This window comes from Rana temporaria, chromosome 1, assembly GCF_905171775.1.
Source record: "Rana temporaria chromosome 1, aRanTem1.1, whole genome shotgun sequence".
NCBI lineage: Eukaryota > Metazoa > Chordata > Amphibia > Anura > Ranidae > Rana > Rana temporaria.
This window is the reverse complement of record NC_053489.1, coordinates 230,152,711-230,175,392: the sequence shown is the minus strand read 5'-3', so window position 1 is coordinate 230,175,392 and position 22,682 is coordinate 230,152,711. Positions and strand designations below refer to the sequence as shown.

General features: G+C 42.1%; 1 protein-coding gene across 1 annotated transcript in view; it reads left to right on the top strand.

Moving 5' to 3' along the window:
• MYO18B (myosin XVIIIB) overlaps window positions 1-22,682 on the top strand; it is a 764,821-nt gene that overhangs the window by 296,671 nt on the left and 445,468 nt on the right. The window contains 3 exon segments of the mRNA XM_040358554.1: window positions 9,151-9,298; window positions 10,610-10,769; window positions 19,116-19,299. Coding sequence (XP_040214488.1) covers window positions 9,151-9,298; window positions 10,610-10,769; window positions 19,116-19,299 — 492 coding nt within the window.

The following is a 22,682-nucleotide window of genomic DNA, read 5'->3' as shown; positions in this document are numbered from 1 at the left end:
TCTAAAATAGGAAGTGCCTGAACAAGATTCTCTTCTGAAAGAATCACCAGGTCTTATTTTTACGAAAACTGCAGATTTAAAAACATTCGAAAAATACTTTTGTAATAACATTAGTGTAAGTAAACCCCCCTATCGTTTTCAGCTGCCAGCTTTTCCTCTTTTCCTCTTTTTAATCTACAACTGCCATGATGCTGCACATGTGATCAGTTATGACAGCAGCCATTGGATGGTTTGACAGTTTGGTTGAGAGCACAAACGGGAGTGTTAAATTTCCGGCACGTGACAGAAATTTTACTTTTTTATGTATGGGTTTACTTCCGCTTTAAGTTTATATCAAATGTATGAGACTGGGTATATATATAGGTTGATATCATAGGAGGCTGTATTACATAAAAGAGTTAACAGTTCTTTTGTAATCTAATTTTTTTTTTTTTTTTAACACTATTGAGTGAAAGGTTGTGTATTCGTTTACATACAACATTTAAAGACATATTTTACTATATAGAAACCATCATTTGGAACCACTGGAAAGCTCCTACACAAAATATGAAAAATATATTTTTCAACACAGCACTGATTCTAATGCCGCATACACACGATCGTTTTTCGGCTTGTAAAAAACTACGTTTTAAAAATATGTCATTTAAAACGACCGAGTGTGGGCTTCACAGCATTTTTCGGGTTCTGAAAAAAGACAAAAAACAAATTCCAACATGCTCCATTTTTTAACAACGTTTAAACAATGTCGTTTTTCGGCTTGTAAAAAAATGAGCGTGTGTGGGCTTAAACAACGTGAAAAACCCGCGCATGCTCAGAAGCAAGTTATGAGACGGAAGCGCTCGTTCTGGTAAAACTACCGTTCGTAAGCACATTCATTACGCTGTAACAGACAGAAAAGCGGAAATCGTCTTTTACTAACATGAAATCAGCTAAAGCAGCCCAAAGGGTGGTGTCATCCGAATGGAACTTCCCCTTTATAGTCCCGTTGTATGCATTTTTTTTAAACGATCGTGTGCAGGCAACGTCGTTTTAATGATGAAGTTGGAAAAACTTCGTTTTTTCTAGAGGCTTAAAAAAACGTAGTTTTTTACATGCTGAAAAATGATCGTGTGTACGCGTCATAACTGTTTTTCTCAAACTTTTTTGTCTTGCGGCGCACCAAAAAGATCTAAAAATGTTCACGCCCCACTTGAAAAGACTCTGTTAACACCTTGGGGTTTTTGCGCATTTTCTGCTATACTTCTCAGCTTTAAAAAGGTCCAATAAGACAAATCCTATTCATTTTAATGGCTTCTGTTCACATCTGAGCGTTTTGACATCTGAAACAAAATTCCTGAAGCTCAAAAAAGTACAGGAGTTTCTTTTTTTGGCAGATTACAGGCGTTTTCTGCTTTTTACATTGGTGACCTTTTGACCTGTACAAAATAGCTGGACTTTCTGCCTGAAAACAAAACACCTAGGTGTGAGCAGAGTCTAAAAATAGGTTTCCACTATTGCGAACCCCAAAGTCACGCGTTTTACAGTGCGACTTTGCAATGCGATTTGTGATGCAATGTCATGCGACTGGTGAAAACCATGGGAGAACAAGGCGCACCGAAGTCAGAACAAGGTAGTACAATGAGTTAAGCAGTATGCGACACACCCCCCTTGATAATAACCTCCTCATTAGTATACTTTATCACAGGAAGTGACCTTGTGTCCTTGTCTTCAGTATACTATAATTTTTTGTATATGTTTTTTCTAGGTGGTGTGTTACTTTTATGTGTAGAAAAGTGTAGCGCTAACAATGAAACAATTAGTGATAAACAATTGTAAAAGATAACGTGCAACACCACGTGAATTAATGGTATATTAAAGTCCATATATTAATGACTGAATCGGTGAATCCTTCTCAAATGAATGGAAAACGCACACATAATCCAATGCTTAAAAAATGTGAAGAGTCCACCACCACTTATGACAAGGGGCTTACCGGATCGATTGGACCCAGACAGGCATATACCTACTAGGCCAATCAAACTTTGTTAAAGATGATACGCTGAAGAGGGTACACCATACACGTCATGCGATTCGGTATCAATGAAGAAAACCTCAGGCAAATGGTATGAAAATGGTTTTCAGCAAGCAGCGACGTTCACACGGAGGGTATATCAGTAATCCAACCGATAAGTATGAAAAAGAAAAAGCAGGGCGCACATAGCATAATTCTTTTCTGCCCCTGCTCCAAGGATGGCCGGCGCCGCGGCGCAGCGGAAGTCGGGACTCGCGGGAGGTCGGGACTCAGGACGGGCGGCGGCAACCGAGGCCTGGAGGGGAGGAGGAGGAGGTCTTGGTCTGTGCCGCTAACGGTGAGTGACTCACTTGCCTGTTACGCTGCTGCTCTCTCTGCAGCAAGAGAGAGCTGCAGCGTAACAGGCAAGTGAGTCACTCACCGTTAGCGGCACAGACCAAGACCTCCTCCTCCTCCCCTCCAGGCCTCGGTTGCCGCCGCCCGTCCTGAGTCCCGACCTCCCGCGAGTCCCGACTTCCGCTGCGCCGCGGTGCCGGCCATCCTTGGAGCAGGGGCAGAAAAGAATTATGCTATGTGCGCCCTGCTTTTTCTTTTTCATACTTATCGGTTGGATTACTGATATACCCTCCGTGTGAACGTCGCTGCTTGCTGAAAACCATTTTCATACCATTTGCCTGAGGTTTTCTTCATTGATACCGAATCGCATGACGTGTATGGTGTACCCTCTTCAGCGTATCATCTTTAACAAAGTTTGATTGGCCTAGTAGGTATATGCCTGTCTGGGTCCAATCGATCCGGTAAGCCCCTTGTCATAAGTGGTGGTGGACTCTTCACATTTTTTAAGCATTGGATTATGTGTGCGTTTTCCATTCATTTGAGAAGGATTCACCGATTCAGTCATTAATATATGGACTTTAATATACCATTAATTCACGTGGTGTTGCACGTTATCTTTTACAATTGTTTATCACTAATTGTTTCATTGTTAGCGCTACACTTTTCTACACATGTTTTATTAGCAACTTTTTGATCTCATTTGCTGTGTTAGCGGCTTTTCAGTTTACTAGATAGCGCAGTATTTTTTCTTTTTTCTATGGTGTGTTACTTTTATTCTGAGGTTTATGTCTTTATGAATAGTTCTGAATGTAATTCTTTGTTTTGTTTTGTTAATCCTTTTTTAATAAAACATAGATTTATCTACTCAACCTACAAAGTCCATCTGCCAAACTTACCAATTTTTAACAATCTATTATTTCGGGACGTGGCATTGTGTACTTTTTAGCATATCCACAGTACCACTCTGTGATGATATGAGCCCCATTTATCTAAGGTAGTACATCAACCTTTTTTGGAGTTGCTGCGACTTGAGTCGCACCAATTAGAACGTGGACGATTGAAATACATGGATTTTGATTTGATAAGCGATTTCACATGCGCAGCAGGAAACCAGATGTAAAGCCAGAGCACTGTTGTATAACCAGGAGAAGGATGTCACAGCTCCCCCCTGGTCAACAGCACAGTCAATATCAGCACCAGCTTCAGAAGAGCAAGGAGCTGCGAGGAAGTACAAGCAAGGCGTGAATGAGGGTGTCAGATCATTGCATGGGCAAGGTGCCAGTCCCTTTTTTTAAAGACCAATCAGTCTATAATGAAAATTGTGTATTATATAAAAGAATTGATGAGAAGATTTTCCAGTTACAGTATGTATTTCAAATGACCCTCACCAGTACCTAGAACGTGACATTTATGTAACTTTGATGTGCAGCACACGGATCTACTATATGTTATTTGCCAAAAGTGGAACTATGATTATTGCTCCCCAGATTGATTTAAAACATTTTTGTTCTGGTAATCTTCTGAAGCGTTGATGTATTTATCTATGACTGTTATTTCATTAAAACCTCTTTGACATAAATCAGTTTATGAAAACTTTCAGCTTCGCTCTGTAAAATGACTTGAATTATATATCACAATTTAGTGTTATTGGCACATGAAGATACATTTCCTTTCTCATACATTTTTCATGTTTGCTTTTTTTCACAAACATTAATACAAACATATTCTATGAAAAGATAAAAAGAAAAACTCTTGTTAGAACTAGAGCTTTATTAGAATACCTGTGCTACATACTGCATGAAATATGAACTGCAGTGTATAATTGCTACTGTTATATAGGTTTTCTCTTCCCCATATGCAAATGTTATGGGAGAGCTATTAACACAATACATCATATAGCCATTCAAATAAAAATGGCCCATTTCCTGCTAAAAGACTTCAGTTCTAAGCAAGTCTCTTGAAAGTCTAGTGACTGAGCAGGCTCTGTACCATGTAGATATTACCAACTATGCTTACTGTATTTTTATGCATAAGCAACATATAGGTGGATTCAGATAGAGTTAGGCCGGCGTATCAGTAGATACGCCGACCTAACTCGGAATCTGCGCCAACCTAAGTTTAAGTGTATTCTCAAACTGAGATACACTTAAACCTATCTAAGATACGACGGCTTGCGCCGTCGTATCTTGGGGTGCAATATTTAGGCTGGCCGCTAGGTGGCGCTTCCATTGCGCTCGGCGTAGAATATGGAAATCACTAGATACGCCTATTCACGAACGCAGTAAAGATACGCCATTTACGTAAGGCAGTTTCAGGCGTAAAGTTATTCCATCAAATAGCTGGACTAGTAATATTTAGTATGGCCGTCGTTCCCGCGTCAAAATTTGAAAATGTTACGTCGTTTGCGTAAGTCGTCCGTGAACAGGGCTGGACGTAATTTACGTCCACGTCGAAACCAATACGTCCTTGCGGCGTACTTTGTCGCAATGCACACTGGGATATGTACACGGACGGCGCATGCGCAGTTCGTAAAAAACGTCAATCACGTCAGGTCACCCCCATTAACATAAAACACGCCCCCTCAGCCTAATTTGAATTAGGCGCGCTTATCCCGGCCGCATTTACGCTACGCCGCCGTAACTTAGCAGGCAAGTACTTTGTGAATACAGTACTTGCCTAGCTAACTTACGGTGGCATAGTGTAAATACGATACGCTACGCCGCCGCAAAGATTTGGCGGTCTATTTGAATCCAGCTAATAGTGCTCAAGATCCCTCAAGCTAGAGAAGAGTCTGAGGTTGTTGTAAAAAGCTGTGGCCTTGCCCTTAAGGGGATTGAGACACTAGGTTTACCCAATTGTGTCCTGTGCAATCTATAGTACACAATATTACCAAAAGTATTTAAGATGCCTGCTTTTACATGCACATGAACTTTATAGGCATCCTAGTCTTAGTCCGTTGGGTTCAGTATTGAGTTGGCTCACGCTTTGCAGCAATAACAGCTTCAGCTCCTCTGGGAATGCTGTCTACAAGGTTTAGAAGTTTGTCTTTGGGAATGTTTGACCATTCTTCTAGAAGCGCATCTGTGAGGTCGTACACCGATGTGGACAAGAAGGCCTGGCTTGCAGTCTGCTTTCTAATTCATCCCAAAGGTGTTCTATCGCGTTGAGTTCAGGACTCTGTGCAGCCCAGTCAAGTTCCTCCACCCCTAACTCGCTCATCCATGTCTTTAAGGACCTTGCTTTGTGCACTGGTCCAAATCATTTGGTTGGGGGATTATGGAGTGTTTTTTTTTTCAGGGGTTGGGTTTGGCTCATTAGTTCCAGTGAAGGGAACTCTTAAGGCATCTGCATACCAAGACATTTTTGAAATGTTCATGCTCCTAACTGTGTGGGAACAGTTTGGGTATGGCCCCTTCCTGTTCCAACATGACTGTGCACCAGTGCACAAACAAGGTCCATAAAAACATAAATGAGTGAGTTTGAAGTTGGGAGGTTAAAAGTGTCCCAAATGTCTTGGTATGATGATGCCTTAAGAATTCCCTGCACTGAAACTAAGGTTCCAAGGCCAACCCCTTGAAAACAACCCCACACCATAATCCCCCTCCACCAAATGATTTGGACCAGTGCACAAAGCAATGTCCATAAAGGAATGGATGAGTTTTGGGTGGAAGAATATGACTGGCCTGACCTCAACCTGATAGAACACCTTTGGGATGAATTAGAGCAGAGACTGCGAGCCAGGCCTTCTCATACAATCAGTGCCTGACTTCATAAATGCACTTCTGGAAGAATGGTCCAATATTCTCATAGACACACTCCTAAACCTTGTGGACCGCCTTCCCAGAAGACTTGAAGTTGTTATTGCTGCAAAGGGTGGGTCAACTCAATATTGAACCCTACGGACTAAGACGGATGCAATTAAAATTCATGTGTGTGACAGAACCCACTGTCACTGTGTGTTTTGGAGGGAGCTGTGGGCTGGCCTCCTATCCACAGACTATGGCCCAGCAGAGAACGGGAGGTTTGGAGGGCTATTTGCTGTCTCCCACCACCTGGAGAAGACGCCACCTCCAGACATTTGTGTCCACGGTATCTGTGGCTGTGCTCGTGGAGTCATTTCTGGCTACCTAAACCTATTGGCCAGGCTGGGCTAAATATATACTTTTATTCCACAAACAATGTACTTTTAGCTGATAAAGGCATATACAAGATGGCGGTATTCCCAAAGCATGGAGCTACGAGACCTGGGGACAAAATGGCGTTGGTATAATGTAATGAAGGTTCCTATATCAGCTGCATCCCATCCCCCCTCTTGTTATTGTTTTAATTATGTTAGGTCATGGAATGTAGACAAAAGGTTTGGAGACACATCCCAGCAGGGGATGTCTAAGGGAGGAGCTGTCTGCTTATCATAATCCCTTTATGTGTTTCAACTGAAGTTTCTGTTTCAATGTACATGTGTTTAGTTCCCATTGGTTCTTCTTGTCCCCTACCCCCTCTATGACAAGGCTAAGGGGAGTGTTCCTAATTGTGTTTGAATGTGTATGTTTTGTATTTAATAAACAATTTTATGTTCTGTATGTTTAACCCTCAACACCTGTGTGGTTTGGGGGGGTTAAGGGCTGGTTATGGCGAGTCTACTGGCTGCGGGTGCGTTTGGAGGACAGGAGGCACAGGTCTGGTGGAGGTGCCCAGCAGGGGTATCTGAGATCCATCACAATGTGCATGTAAAGGCAGGCATCTTATATTCACATTTATATTCATATGTTATTCACTATCACAATATATATAGTTCACATATTTTGCATTCATAAACTTTGTTACTGTATTGTTGTTTTATTCCATGTTGGGTGTGTGCCTTCTTTGGGACAATTGTCACAGCAGAAACCATATATGTTTGTAGGTTTTTTTTCTTTTTGGCTTACTATGACCTTTTTTACAAAGTAGGTTTCTGTTCTGATTTGCCTTCCAAACAGGTGCACCCTATCTGTGGAAATAACAAGATCCAATCATGTGTTTAATTTATTTATGTTCAGTTTTAAAGCGGAGGTTCACCCTAAATATGAAGTTTGTCTGACTCATAGCAGCAGCATACATATATGTGCGATCCATTTTTTTTTTTTTTTCGTAGGTCAATGTTTACCTTTATAATTGTGGATTCAATGTGGCTTCCGGGTTTCATTCCCCGTGGGAGTGGGCGTGTCGTTAGATTTCGGCTGTGCGCAATGTCTCCTGGGAGTGGTGTGTTGAGACTCCCAGGAGACGATCTATACTGTAATCCCGCGGGTCACATGACTCGGCAAGCGGGTCATGTGACGAGGGCAGATACTAAGTCGCCATTTTAAGTAAGGGAACACAGGTGTCATTGTTCTGTGTAAATTCAGTCTGTACCTGAAAGAAGTAGCATTGTTTTTTTTTTGATAGCAGCAATCTAATACACTAACAACGGGGCGTGTAGCTTACACGACGTCACATATTGTCATTGTAATGTGGATGTGTTGACGGCGCATGCGCAAGATAATTCAGTGCATCATGGGAGGCTTGCATCACCGCATCCAGGAAGTCTTTGCTTGTGGGCTTCACAATGCCCACAAGCAAGATGGAGAACGTCTGGATGTTATTTAAAAAGTTCTTCTTTAGGACAGAAAACGAGGCAATACGATTTGAATCGGTAAGCAAGTGAGTGTGAATTTGTAATATGTTTTACTATGCATTGAACCTAACAGCTAAAAATTGTTAAACCGCGGAACCCCCACTTTAAGCTTTGATTGGTGGAAGGGTTTTTTACTTGTCCTTATAAACACATGTGTTGCTCTTGTGCACTTAGCTATGAGTAATTGATGGGTATAAAATTATTTCCATATTTATTTAATGTATGTCAAAACATATACAGTATTAGAATTAAAGTTAGTAATAGATTATAAACACCCTCAGATATGTGGACAATATCATTCTGATTCCTAAAAATTGAATAGGATATATCGAGCCTGTACTGAGTAAAAGGAACAAATAAAAAAAGCTGTCTCGCTGTTAATCATGAAATCATTAATATTATGGCAACTTGTTTTGCCAACTCTGTGAAAATGGATGGATGTTATTTTTTGGTCTGCAAAAACCATGAAACTGGTAACAGCAATCACGAAAATAGAATGCTCATCTATTCTGTGAGGAATGGCATATCTTGTAATAATATAGTGAAGAATTCTAAGTAAAGGTTTGCATACTCAGAGCTACAATTTTCCCAATTGTAAAGTATAACACACATAGCTAAGAGATATTCAGAAAGGCCAAGCACCAGAAAACTTATTTTTTTTTTTAAACTGGAGTCATTTGGAAAACTGTTGACAGCTCTTTGGGTGGCATGAAGAACAACTCAACAAAATACAACCGGATTGATCACTGGAATTTTAGGTGCTGAAACTAAGTCACCAATATTTTGCACTTGTAAATTACAGGCTAAACAGGCTGCAAAGATTTTGATACTGAAAAAGGTTGAAGACCAAAAGATAATGGTATGAGAGATGCTGATATGGATAAAATACTTTCCTAAAGCTACAAATATAAACTTGCAAACTCTCAGAGAAGCAGCTGTTCATGCACAGGACTGGTATGCCAAGGTCCACAATGTCACACATTTTGAGCCATTTAAGCATCTAAATAACAAGAGAAACTGATCAGTTTAAATATAGAACACAACCAAACAGACAAAACCTTTTACCAGCTTTGTTTCTTGGCCTTTTTGTTCCCCTTCTACTTTCTGAACAAAACCGTTTTCATACATTTTTTTTTTTTTTTTGTAACAGATAAATGTGCAAGCCAGCAATCAGATGGAAGAGAAAAAGGGCCTTCTTTGGATTCTTGATGAAGAAGTTCTAATCCAGGGCTCCAATGATGCTAATGTTCTCAACCGTCTTTGTTCATATTATGAAGTCAAAAGTGAAGATAGACAAGGTAAGAAATACTGCTGCCATGTATTTCCAGCAAAGCAAAGAGCTAACCTATTAATGATCTACAATATCAATAAATCAAATAATTAAAATGGTTGGGCCAGATCCACAAAAACCCGGCGCAACGTAACTTTTTCAATTTAAGTTACACGGCCGGAAAATTTCTACCTAAGTGCCCGATCCACAAAGCACTTACCTAGAAATTTTCGGCTGTGTAACTTAAATCCGGCCGGCGCAAGGCGTTCCTATTCAAATGAGGCGAGTCCCATTTAAATTAGGCGCGCTCCCGCGCCGGCCGTACTGCGCATGCTCACGACGTCATTTTCCCGATGTGCTTAGCATGGTTTTACGTTGCGCCGGGTTTTGAGAATCGCGACGGGCGTAAAAAAAAAAATCTGAGTTGCGGCGGGACAAAAAAAAATTTGAAAAAAAAAAGACGGCGACGCGGGATAGAAGGGTCTACTTTTACAAGGCCTAAACAGTTTAGGCCTTGTAAAAGCAGCCCTAATTTTACGATTGCAAACTAATACTTACGGAGGAAAAACGAAGCGTAAAAGCTGCTAATTTGCATACCCAAAGCGGCATTTCGACTCGAAATGCCCCCAGCGGCGGATGCGGTACTGCATCCTAAGATCCGACAGTGTAAGTCCCTTACACATGTCGGATCTTCTCCCTATCTTTTGGAAACTGATTCTGTGGATCAGTTCCAAAGATAGAAACAGGGATACGACGGCGTATCAGTAGATACGCCGTAGTATCCCTTTGGTGGATCTGGCCCGTTTATCCTAAATAAATGTTTCATGAAAAAATGTATCACAAGTGATGTTGTACACAGTCTCATGATAATCAATATGAATGTATTTTTATTTATTACAATTTTAAAGGTAGTAACGTAGATCAGCAGAGGCAAAAATCATAAATGTTCTATCCAGGATATTGTCAATAGATATATTATATTCAGAGCTTTTTTTCTCAGAAAATAGGTGCAGGAACTCAACCACGACCCCGTTCAGATTTCACAAACAGTAGAAGGGTCTTAAAGGGGCATTAAATACCAGAATTGCATTACATACAGAGTGCAGAGTTCAGGGGGGTTACACACAGAGTGCAGAGCTGTCACTTGTAAACACAGGAACCAGACTTCTGTGTTTACAAGTGATTGTGGTGAGCGGGCACCAAAGGGTCTGAGCCAAAGGTGGTGGAACTCAGTTCCCCCAAGTTCCTCCTGAAAAAAAGCCCTGATTATATTGCATCATAACTAGAGAAATCATTTTTAACCATTATTCCACTAACTGCAAGTGACATTTAATTCTAGATGATGGACCCATACGTAAGTGTGAACAGCCTCTTCAATTTGAGATCCTCCACCAGCTTTGCAAAGATCCTGTTCGATATGATGCTACTAGTTGGATCAATAAAGCCAAATTGAACCTGTCAGCAGAGAATGCCATCCAGGTTTTGAAGCAGTCTAAAATGTAAGTAAAGATATTTGAATCTTGATACTACACCAATTTTTCACTTTCAGACCATAAAGACCATAGTTAAGTGGACACATACCATCTCGGTCAACTCATTTTGTATAAATGCATGGTGTATCAATGTAGCACCTAAAAATTACCAAAGAGTAGTCACTTTTTTGGGACCAGTGACATTTATACAGCGATCGGTGCTATAAAAATGCTATAAAAAATGCACTGATTACAGTATAAATGACACTGGCAGGGAAGGGGTTAACACTAGTGGCGATCAAGGGGTTAATTGTGTTCCCTGGGAGGTGTTTCTAATTGTGGGGGGTGTGTACTGACTGGAGGAGGAGAGAGATCGCTGTCCCTGATCACTAGGAACAGACAGACTCTCTCTGTCAGAATGGGGATCTGTTTGTTTACATTGACAGATTCCCTTCTGGCTCTGTGGAGCGATCGCGAGTGGCCAGCAGACATCACGGACACTGGTCATACCCATTGGCTCCAGTGATGCACCACGGGTGCCCACCGTATCTACTGCACGAACCGAGCTACGGCAATTCGCGCAATGGTGCCAACCTGCTGCAGTATAATGACGGCAGCTGGTCGGCAAGTGATTAATGCCTGTCTCGTACTGATGGTGGAGACAGGACTCTTAGAGCAGCGGTCCCCAACCTTTTTGGCACCGGGGACCGGCTGTGTGCAAGTAAATTGTTGGAGTTAGTGCTTCAATCATCCCGGCACCAAGGTAATTATGGTGTCAGGAAGATTGAAACACATTATTTCTTATTATTACATTGTAATATAAAATGAAATAGTTCAACTCACCATAATGCAGAATCAGTGGGAGCCTTGAGAGTGTCACTTGCAACCATCACTTGCCACGTCACCTGCCACCAGATGAGGATGTCCCTTGCCACTAGGTCTGCCACCAGTAGAGGATGTCACTTGCCACGTCACCTGCCACCAGATGAGGATGTGACTTGCCACTATGTCTGCCACCAGATGAGGATGTCACTTGCCACTTTGCCTACCACCAGATGAGGATGTCACTTGCCACTTTGCCTGCCACCAGATTAGGATGTCACTTGCCACTATGTCTGCCACCAGATGAGGATGTCACTTGCCACTATGCCTACCACCAGATGAGGATGTCACTTGCCACTATGCCTACCACCAGATGAGGATGTCACTTGCCACTATGTCTGCCACCAGATGAGGATGTCACTTGCCACTATGTCTGCCACCAGATGAGGATGTGACTTGCCACTATGCCTACCACCAGATGAGGATGTCACTTGCCACTATGTCTGCAACCAGATGAGGATGTCACTTGCCACTATGTCTGCCACCAAATGAGGATGTCAATTGCCACTATGTCTGCCACCAGATGAGGATGTCACTTGCCACTATATTTGCCACCAGATGAGGATGTCACTTGCCACTATGCCTGCCACCAGATGAGGATGTCACTTGCCACTATGCCTGCCACCAGATGAGGTTGTTACTTGCCACCAGATAAGGATGTCAATTGCCACTATATCTGCCACCAGATGAGGATGTCGCTTGCCACTATGCCTACCACCAGATGAGGTTGTTACTTGCCACCAGATAAGGATGTCATTTGCCACCGATGAGGATGTCACTTGCCACTATACAGTATCTGCCACCAGATGAGGATGTCACTTGCCACGCTGCCTGCTAGCATCATGGAGATTGCCACAGTTACCTGGCTGCCACCCAAAATTAACATTTAACATGGCTGCAGAGTACTTGCAGCCAGGCACAATGCTGTCGGCCTCTCCTTGGCTCAGTAAAATAGCTACAGGTGAAACACATGCGAGGGAGAGATGAGAGTGAGGGCGGGCGGTGAGAGATGACGTCACTCTCTCTCTTCTGGTCACGGCTGCACCTCTGTGTAGAGCAGCCTTCGCGGCCCTGTAAGTAAGGGTGGAATAGCGGTGTGGGCAATGAGAGATGATGTCATCTCTCTCCCCCGTCGCCGTACCCCTGACATTACTTGTCTCCACAGGTTGGAGACCTCTGTCGTAGAGTATCCGTGTTTGGTTATGGATGCTCAAGGTATAACTGTGACTTGCATTGTTATGTGGTATTTTGAATATTGCTACAGTTAGTAAGTTCAGTAAAGCTGTGGCCTTGCCCTAATCCCAACTTAAATCAGTCTGGTGTCATTATGGGAGGCAAGGTAATGGGTTGTAATAGCTGGTTAAAACGCGCCTATGCTTCTCAGTTATGTTTCTATGTAGTATGTCAATCTGCATGCAAACAGGCAGCAACCCAGCTTCCAAAGAATAGCCTGAAAAACAATTGCCCAACAAGTATTTCACTCATAGTGTAAAGCAGATAAAAATTATTAGTAAAATTAAACACAAGTACTTACCAATTACAGTCTACTGTCATCAAAATCCCGCTTTCAAAGTACTAAGGTTCAAAATATACAGTTTTATCTGCTGCACTTCTGTCCTGATGCACTCTGTTTCCTGCAATTTGTGTAACAGTATATCTATTTAAAAAATAAGTGCACAGAGTAGAAAAATAAGGTAATAAACAGGTTAACAGAACACATTGTTCTGTAGGCAGAGGGAGAAAAATATCCCCATTTTGCATTCTGTCAGTCCTCAAATTATTATCTTCATTAAAACTCACTTTGAGTCAGCTGACATTTATAGCTTTATAGGGAGAGAGTGTACATGCAATTGCAGTTGAAATGTAATCAGAACATTATGCTCTTTACACCTCCAATCAATATAACCTGCAATGAAATAAGTTAAGGCGATTTGATTTTGTTCATTTATTTTTGTAACATCTTTAATTCCTGAAGTGGGAGAGAAAAGAAGGAGATTATCAAAGGCTTTGGAGTCATCTTTATGTGAGCCTGGCACAATATGTCAGCCACATTAACACTAATCTTCTTGCAATTGTTTTTTCAGTCATTTGCTCTCAGGCTTGCCGTGGCATTCAGGGATGTCTGGAACACTGCTTCCCATTGATTTTTTATACTTTTGCCATATCATGTCTGAACATTGTACTAGCAATTCAAACAATTTTATGTATCTGACATTGTGAGAGGCCCTACATTTTTCAAGAACAACCTGAATATACAGTACACATATCTCAATAATTATGAAGAGCACTTTGTAAAATTTGTAAAACCGTCCTTTTTAGGTTGCTAGGTAAATTTAGTTTTTGCTTCCTGCTGTAATCAGGGGTGCTGTAGTTGTTTAGTCTGGTCTGCTCAGGGCTTCACAGAATTACGCCCTGTACACACACGTTGTTTTTCCTGACAAGATTCCCTTGCTGGCCGAGTGTACACACACACCATTCAAAAGAACCGCCATTTTTTTGAATGGCAAGAGCGCGGTGACGTCATCGACTACGACGAGCATGCACTTGTCGCATTCGATGCCGTTGCCGCCATCTTGCTTCACCCTACCTATGCCTTGGAAGCTACCGCACATGCCTTGAAGTTATTTCGAGCATGTGCGGGTTTCCATGGAGAAGTAAGTATACACACGCTTGGGTTTCTCGGCAGGAAAACACTGCCGAGAATCTCACAACGAGAAAATAGAGAGCAGGTTCTCTATTTTTCTCGTCGAGATTCTGGGCAGTTTTCTTGACAAGAAACCTCAAAGCCTCGTACACACAAACGGTTTTCTCGACAAGAAAGCTCTGCCAGCAGTTTTTGTTGCCGAGAAAACCGTGCGTGTGTACGAGGCTTAAGAGTTTGATTGCTTTCCTCTGTCTCTAGAAGAGGTTCCTGTAACTTAGGGAGGAAGAATTAAAATGACCAGCCTGAATATTGAGCAGAGTCTAGTCAATCAGTAGGAGAGGTGTGCTAAGATGGTGGCTGGTTGCTCTTAAATAGTCTGAACCCCTGAGGAGACTGTCTTTTTGACTCCTGAGGGACCTGTGAGCTGAGAGGAGGGGAGGCTGCTTGCCCCTGACTCCCTTTGGACTGGATGTTAAGTTACTTTAAAAAATGCTGTAAATAATTTGCCCTCTATTTAGAGCCTGAGGCCATCAACTATCTAATTTATAGGTCAGATTGGTTTGCTATAGCGCGTGGAATGAGGCAGGGTTGCCTCCTATCCCCTCTTCTTTTTGCACTTGCTCTAAAGCCCCTATCTACTCTCATACATTCATACATTCTATCCCAAATATACGTGGTATTGTGGCAGGCTATCAACACTTTCATTATTCGCCGTTGACATACTGTTATATCTTACTGTGCCTTACGTAACCTCTTTCTCTGGACTGGAGGTGAACCAACAGAAATTCCAAGTCCTGAATATCATGCTTGCTCCTTGCGCTTTGAATCAGTTCCAATCTGCTTTCCTGTTCAAATGGGCCACTCATAGTTTCACTTACTTGGGCATCAAGCCGACATCCCATCACACTACACTGCACCAGGCCAATTGTACAGCAATGTTAACTTTAAATTTGACTTTACTCATGTCTCATTGGTCCTCTCTGCATGTGTCTTGGATGGGTCATATGACGGCAGTCATGATGACCCTCTTGCTCAAAATCTTTTGTGTGTTTTGAGTACTCCAGGTTACGGTTCCGCCGCACTACTTCCGCATTTTGCAATGTCAAATAAATGGATATATATGGGGATCCGCTAAAGCACTATACCAGTTCTTTAGTTGCAGGGGGGCCTAGGCCTACTGAACTTTACAAAATACTATCAAGCAAGCCCAGCTCACACAAATTGGTCAGTATCATACAATGAAAGATGTACCTCTTTGGTTAAGCTTGGAGGCTGCTGATTGTGATCCCCTAGCTATTGATAACTTGATTTGGCTATTTCCTAAGAAGCAGACACTTTAAGATCGGCTAAGGGTTCCTTACCGGCTGCAGTCCCCACACAACACCCTCCTGTCCCTCTTGAGACACTTATGTATTTTACATGTTGAGCATATCCCCCCCTCAATCTCCTCTTCTCAATAGAGAATAAATTCAGTTCCTCTAATCGTTCCTCATAGCTGAGCTCCTCCATGCCTCTTATCAGTTTGGTTGCCCTTCTCTACACTTTCTCCAGTTCTCCAATATCCTTTTTGATAACTGGTGCCCAAAACTTAACTGCATATTCCAGATGAGGTCTTACTAATGATTTGTACAGGAGCAAAATTATATGAAAGGATTGTGCTCGCTTTGGAAACCGCAGCTTGGCATTGCATGCCGTTATTAAGCTTATGATCTACCAAACCCCCCAGATCCTTCTCTACTATGGATTCCACCAGTTGTACTCCCCCTAGTATGTATGATGCATGCATAATGTTAGCCCGAATGCAAAAAAAGATGATTTTATCCCACACTGTGACAGCCACTTCCCTTAATCCCATCATGCCACAATTGCCATAAACAGTATAAACAATAATCAGGAGATGTCATAATCTTTAATATGACATATGAACATTTCTTACAATTCTCAATTGTTGACCATTTGTTATTTAACCACTTGCTTACTGGGCACTTAAACCCCCTTCCTGCTCAGGCCAATTTTCAGCTTTTAGCGCTCTCACACTTTGAATGACAATTGCGCGGTCATGCAACACTGTACCCAAATGACATTTTTAAGCTCTCTTTTGGTGGTACTTAATCCCTACTGGGGCTTTTATGTTTTGTTAAAAAACAAACAAAAATGAGCAAACATTTTGAAAACAAAAACAAAAAACTGTTTTATAGTTTGTTGTAAAATTTTGAAAACAGGCAATTTTTCTCCTTCATTAATGTGTGCTTATGAGGCTGCACATATAGACACTGATAGGTGGCATTAGTGGGCACATAGGTGGCACTGATAGGCAGCACTGATAGGGGGCACTGATGACGAGGCACTAATGGGCACTGAAATGCACTAATGTGTTGCACTGAATGACCCTAATATGTGGCACTGATGGGCACTGATAGGTGGCACTGTTGGGCACTGATATGTGGCACTGGTAGGCGACACTGATAGGCAGCACTTATAGGTGGCACTGATGATGAGGCACTAATGAGCACTGGTTGGCATTACTGGTGGGCATTGATAGGTGGCACTGGTTGGTGGCACTGATATGCACCTGTAGGTGGCACTGGTGGGCACTGCCAGGTGGCACTGGAGGGCATTGAATAGCAGCAGTGCCTCTCCCTGTTCTGGACCGGTGTCCCTTTGTGAGAAGTCGGTGATGTGCTTTTTTTTTTCCCTCATGCTGTCAGCGTGAGGGGAAAAAAGCTGATTACTGATCTTCTGTTTATATCACATGATCAGCTGACAGCTGATCACGTGATAAGGGGTCGGGATCGGCCCCCTCCTCTGATCAGCCGAGTCTCATTGACTCAGTGATCACAGAGCAGGGTGCGCAGGCAGCTAATGCGTCGGAGGACGTCTATTTACGCCCTCCCAGGAATTAGGGCCATGCTGCGGCCGTCATTCAGCTATAGCGTGGGAGGGAGGTGGTTAAAGAAATAATAAAAAATGAAAAATTAATAATGATTTAAAAAAAGGAGAGGAAAAAAGTCCTTTTCAAGGCAAGAATGGAGAGAAGCTTAAACTATCATTGAGGCCTGGTGGCTTGTTGCCTCCAACTCCCAAATCCACCTGGCCTCATGTTCCAAAAGTACATGATCAAAGTCTCCCCCCCCCCGGTGTTGGGGGACAGAGACAGCTTAAACATTTAGGGTCTCTGTTATGTTGTAAACATACATGACAGACAATGGGAGCTTTAAATGATGTGGCAATCTCAAAGATATGGTCTTGTAGAAATCTCCTGACTGTACGAATGAACTTCCCAATATAGAAGGACCCACGGGTACAAAAAATTACATACACCACACCCATGGTGTCAAATGTCACCTCTTGATTGCCCCTGAGAGTTCTTCCAGTGGGCAAGACCACCCTATTTCCTTCTGCCATATAGGGAAAGTATTCAGATCTGCCACATCTTTGCATCCCAGTTTCTCTTATAGGGGGCTTCCATTGTATATCACTATGGACCAATAGATCAGATAGTGAATTTGCCTTTCTAAAGACTATGTGAAGTCTATCAGAAATACATTTATTTACCGTTGGATCACAGGTCAAAATACGCCAATGGGCTGTGTATATATCCCTTACTTTGTTAGCCAGAACATTCCTATTCCTATCTGACACTATTGCTTGACCCTAGTTATGTTTCCACTTGACATAACTATGCTAACAATATTTTGAAGTATCCCAAATCACCCCACTTCCCTCACAAGTTTCTACTAGCAAATAAACTTTAAAAAGGCAACCTGGATTTTTACATTTTTTGGGTCAAAAAACAAAACAGAGATTTAACCAATCTATACTCTGTCCAAACATAAAATAAAAGATGGTCATAGTTGGCCTTTAATTATGTCTAGCTAACATGCATTATATATATATATTAATTTATGTTATACATTCCACTGGTCAGTCCAAAACACAACTGCCTGTTCAGGATCAACTATTAGGCCCCGTACACACGACCAGTTTCCTCGGCAGAATTCAGCTTCCGACCGAGTTTCTGGCTGAATTCTGCCGAGAAACCCGGCCGTGTGTACACTTTTGGCCGAGGAAGCCGACGAGGAGCTCGGCGAGGAAATAGAGAACATGTTCTCTATTTCCTTGTTGCTCTATGGGAGCTCTCGTCCCGCCGAGCTCCTCGGCGGCTTCAGTGCTGAACTGGCCGAGGAACTCGATGTGTTTGGCACGTCGAGTTCCTCGGCCGTGTGTACGAGGCTTTAGAGTTTTTAGCTATTAGTTGTATTAATATAAATATGATGTGCATGTCACATTAAGAAACTAAGCTCCATTGTACATGTATTCACTCAGCCGAGGCTCTCATGCACATAACTGGGTCGAGATGGGGCAAGGGTAAGTATTAGGGGGGCTGCACAAAGAAGGTTTTTTCCTTAATGCATAGACTGCATTTAGAGAAAAAAAAGTCTGCCTTTAGAACCACTGACTGGTTAGTGCATACTGTGTAGGAAAAGGATACTAAATATGCTGTCCTACTCACTCAAGTGAAATAGAGATGAATTCATTCAATTTCAGAGTTGATCTCGTACAACAATGACATGTTTTACCTTGAACAGTGGTAAAGTGACTGGACATTATTATATTGTCACTTTATAATTCACTATAGGATGGTGGGGTCATTTTATTAAACCTACAGAAATGACTTATGCATATCAAAGTTTTATGTATCATTACTTGTCCATAAAATGTAATTTTCCAAACCTACTGCTTGTTAGACTCTCAGTATAAGCCTGTCACTGTTTTTTATATAAGGGAAGGATAGTGCTGTAATCTAGTTAAAGCTTCTAATTTGGTTTTTCTCATTTGCATGCTAGTGACTACTTGAAGGACTTGTTTTTGCCTCGGGCTAAGTTTCCACTGATCTGTCGCTCTGTGGCTGGGATGGAGGGGAAATCTCAGCAAGCCATGCAGAGAATAAGCTGTGTGAGGAAGACCTTTGCCAGCAGCTTTGCAGCTGTGAGAAGGAAATCAGTGTGTGCCCAAATCAAGCTTCAGATGGTGAGTGCTCTGCTTTATAAGAGGTAAAACTGTACTTTAATACTTAAGCAGATACAGCAAGTAAACTAGCTTTACCTCACTGTGCATTATTTATGTACTTAATAGTAAATTCATTTTCTGCATTTAAAGTAGGGTTGCCACTTTTTGATACCACTTGATACCACTTTTTTAAGATCGAGTACCGATACATTTTTTTATGTCATTTGACAGTGGACTGTGTCAGTAGTTTTTTATTTGTATTTTATTTATTTTTTACAATTTAATTTTTTACATTTTTTTAAATTATTTTCTAAAATGTTTTTTTTTTTTTTTTTTTTTTACAATGCTTCCTTTTTTTGGAGAGGGGGAAACCGCGTCAGTGTTTTTTTATTTAAATTCTCTTTTCTTTTTATATATTTATTACAACTTTTTTTTTATATTATTATTGTTTTTGTTTGTTTTATAAGCCCTGTTGGGGGGAGGGACCCCTGACATCTCCCCTTTAAGACAAAGAAAGGGACTGAGGACATAGATCGCCCAGTCCTTTTCTCTGCAGCTTCAGCTGCACTAAAAAAAAAATTGGACAGGAGACAGCGGCTCCTATTCGTTTAGAAACTCAGACACTGTAAACAAACTTTACTCTGCTAAGTTATGAATAGATAGAGTCAGTGACCAGTGTGCATTCAGAAAAGGAAGGAGCTGGTAAATGACAAATTTACCGGCTGCTTCCTCCGTTCTCTATCCTGACAGACCCGGGGGCAGAGGGGGACCAGAGGGGCAAGGAGAACATAGAGGGGGACAGGAGGAGCACATAGGACACGTAGGGGGACTGGAGGAGGACACAGAGGGGAACTGGAGGAGGATCAGAGGAGCACAGAAAGGGGGAACGGAGGAGCACACAGAGGAGAACATGAAGGAGGACACAGGGGACAGTAAGGGGTGATTGGTGCGGTGGTGGGGGGAGTTACAAGCACCAATCTCCCTGTATAGATTTCAATAAAGCAAACGATATTACTCCTGCAAATGCTCTTTATAGGTATTGGTGCAACCCTTAAAGGAAAACTTTCTCATTATGTGATATTCCAGTTGGAAGTAGGAATCACTGGGCTAAGTCACCTATCAGCGTCCTACCAGTTTTTGTGTTTCCAATGTCAGGACTTCTGCAGAGTGTTTCTCTGCTACTCCCAAAGACCATATTGAGTTTCCCACCCTGTGGTAGCTAAATGCCTAATCATTTATTAACTTCCCAATACAGAAAAAAAGTGTCTCATCATCTGTCAACTTTGTAGTGTAATGTAGTTGAATAGATTTGGAAAATTTGGTGGACATATCTTGCTGCTTGTGTTGCTGTAGAATCCAGCATGATATTTAGCCTTCCATCAACCATTCAAAATATGGAGGAGGGGCTGGACATGGTATCGTTATCCGCGGATACTGCGATACTATCTATGCCCGGAAGTGGGAGAAAATACCGGAATTACACAGCTATCTGCTCCCCCCTCACCCTGAAAGGAATCCGAAAAGCGGAAGCTCCATTTTAGGGTGGAACTCTGCTTTAATTTTAGATAGAGTAGCGTAGCCCTCTTTTGGGGGTTATGAAAAATTGCCTACAGGTCATTAATTAATAATAGTACATACATCCAGTGTACAAACAGGTAATTTTAACAAAGAGCCTAACAGGAGTCCTGGTGGAATTGAGTACCCAAGTAAAAATAGTAATAAAGTGACCTCCAAATGAATTTCGCAGAAAAGTTCAGTTGCAGGGGCTCTTGAGGGTGAGCATGAAGCAGTGTCCATTATGGCGTTGGAGACCTGAAGACAAGATCAGAAGTGATGGGGAGATCCCTCTACTGTTGTCCAACCTGCCTGGAATGCAGCTTCTTACCAGAGGAAAATGTAGTGTGGCACTAGAATTCAGAGCAGGCCTATCTATTCTACATCTTGGTCCACAGTAGTTTCTAATCTGTCATGCCACAGACTATATTACATTTAACAGATTCACCTACTATTATACTGGAAGGTGACCACTACACCTAGTAGCATAGACCTAACTATCTGGCACTGTGCATGTGAGATAATAAAAATAGGACAGAGATGTTCTTGTCGCCAGTCTTTTATTTTAGTCTCTTCAGTCTTTTATTGACTCACATTAGCATAAGTGAGTCTGAGTAATTTCTGTGGGGTCAGATTTAGGTCAGCTGGCAGGCTCAGCATCTAGTACCTCCCCCTGGCTTCTGGAACTTAGTGGGAGGGTGTATAGAGTTGGCAGCCGGAATATTCAAGGTATCTCTGCCATTTCCTGGACCAAGACAACCCAGAAAATTGGGAGATGGCCCTTAAATATTGAAGAGTCTGGCCGGTTGGGGTGGTTGCTGGTTGAGGGATGGAGTGCTGAGCTGAAGATTGTGAGGCCTGGAAGCGAACCCCAGGGCGGGGGGGCTCTGCCTCCAGGCTGAAGCTAAGGAAGGAAAGAAAGGAGAGGGAGTTGATTAGAGGGATCTTCACCACCCTTTAGTCTTATCCAGGAGACACCCTGTCTAGACCTATACAGCAGGAGACCTGAACAGGAGTCTTAACCAGAAGTCAAAGGGACAGTGTAAGTAACTCCACTTATCACCCCCAGAGCCAAAGGGAGAAGGCAGCCAGATGCAATATTCATTTTTCTTTCCTGCAAGCAGTATATAGGAGAAGTTTGCCATCTCATCTATTGAATTCAGTTTTGCACATCCCATAACCCCTTTTACCTATCCAAGTTATATCCCCTCAATGAAACATAAAAACAAGCCGAGGACTGGTTTATTAAACATGAGTGCAGGTTGGAAAATGCGTGTTGCCTGGCTGTGCAGAAATAGGGGGACCCAAAATCCAGCAGCCCTTTGCGGGGTAGCTGCTACAGATATATACTGTATATACAGTATATATACCCAGAAGCTATGGGCAACAATGGTAAACTATTAAAGAGGACCTGTAGTCTGCTCACATAATTTGTAATAAAAACATATTTGCCATTCTGAAGCTTCCCTCCACCCACTCTGCATAATATTGTATATATACTGTGATTCTGTACTTGCCAAATATTCTGCAGAAACCTCCCTTCACTGAGTCTGGATACAACCATTTTAACTGTGGGCAGCTAAAGCTGCTGCCTGTTCACTTCCTGGATTTACACAAACACACCTCCAGCTCTGCAGCTCTCATTGGCCCTCTTATGACTCATCTCCCCATCCTTCTTGACAAACTCTCACAAGAGTAAGAGAGAGAGAGAGCTGTGCATGATGTCATAAGCCTAGGCTTTTTACCAGACAATAAACAGGAAGGGGGCTGTATAAGGTACTTACTGGCAGAAAAAAAAGTTTTACTATCCAAAGTTAAAACAACAAGGGCAGAGGATTTAATAGATTGAA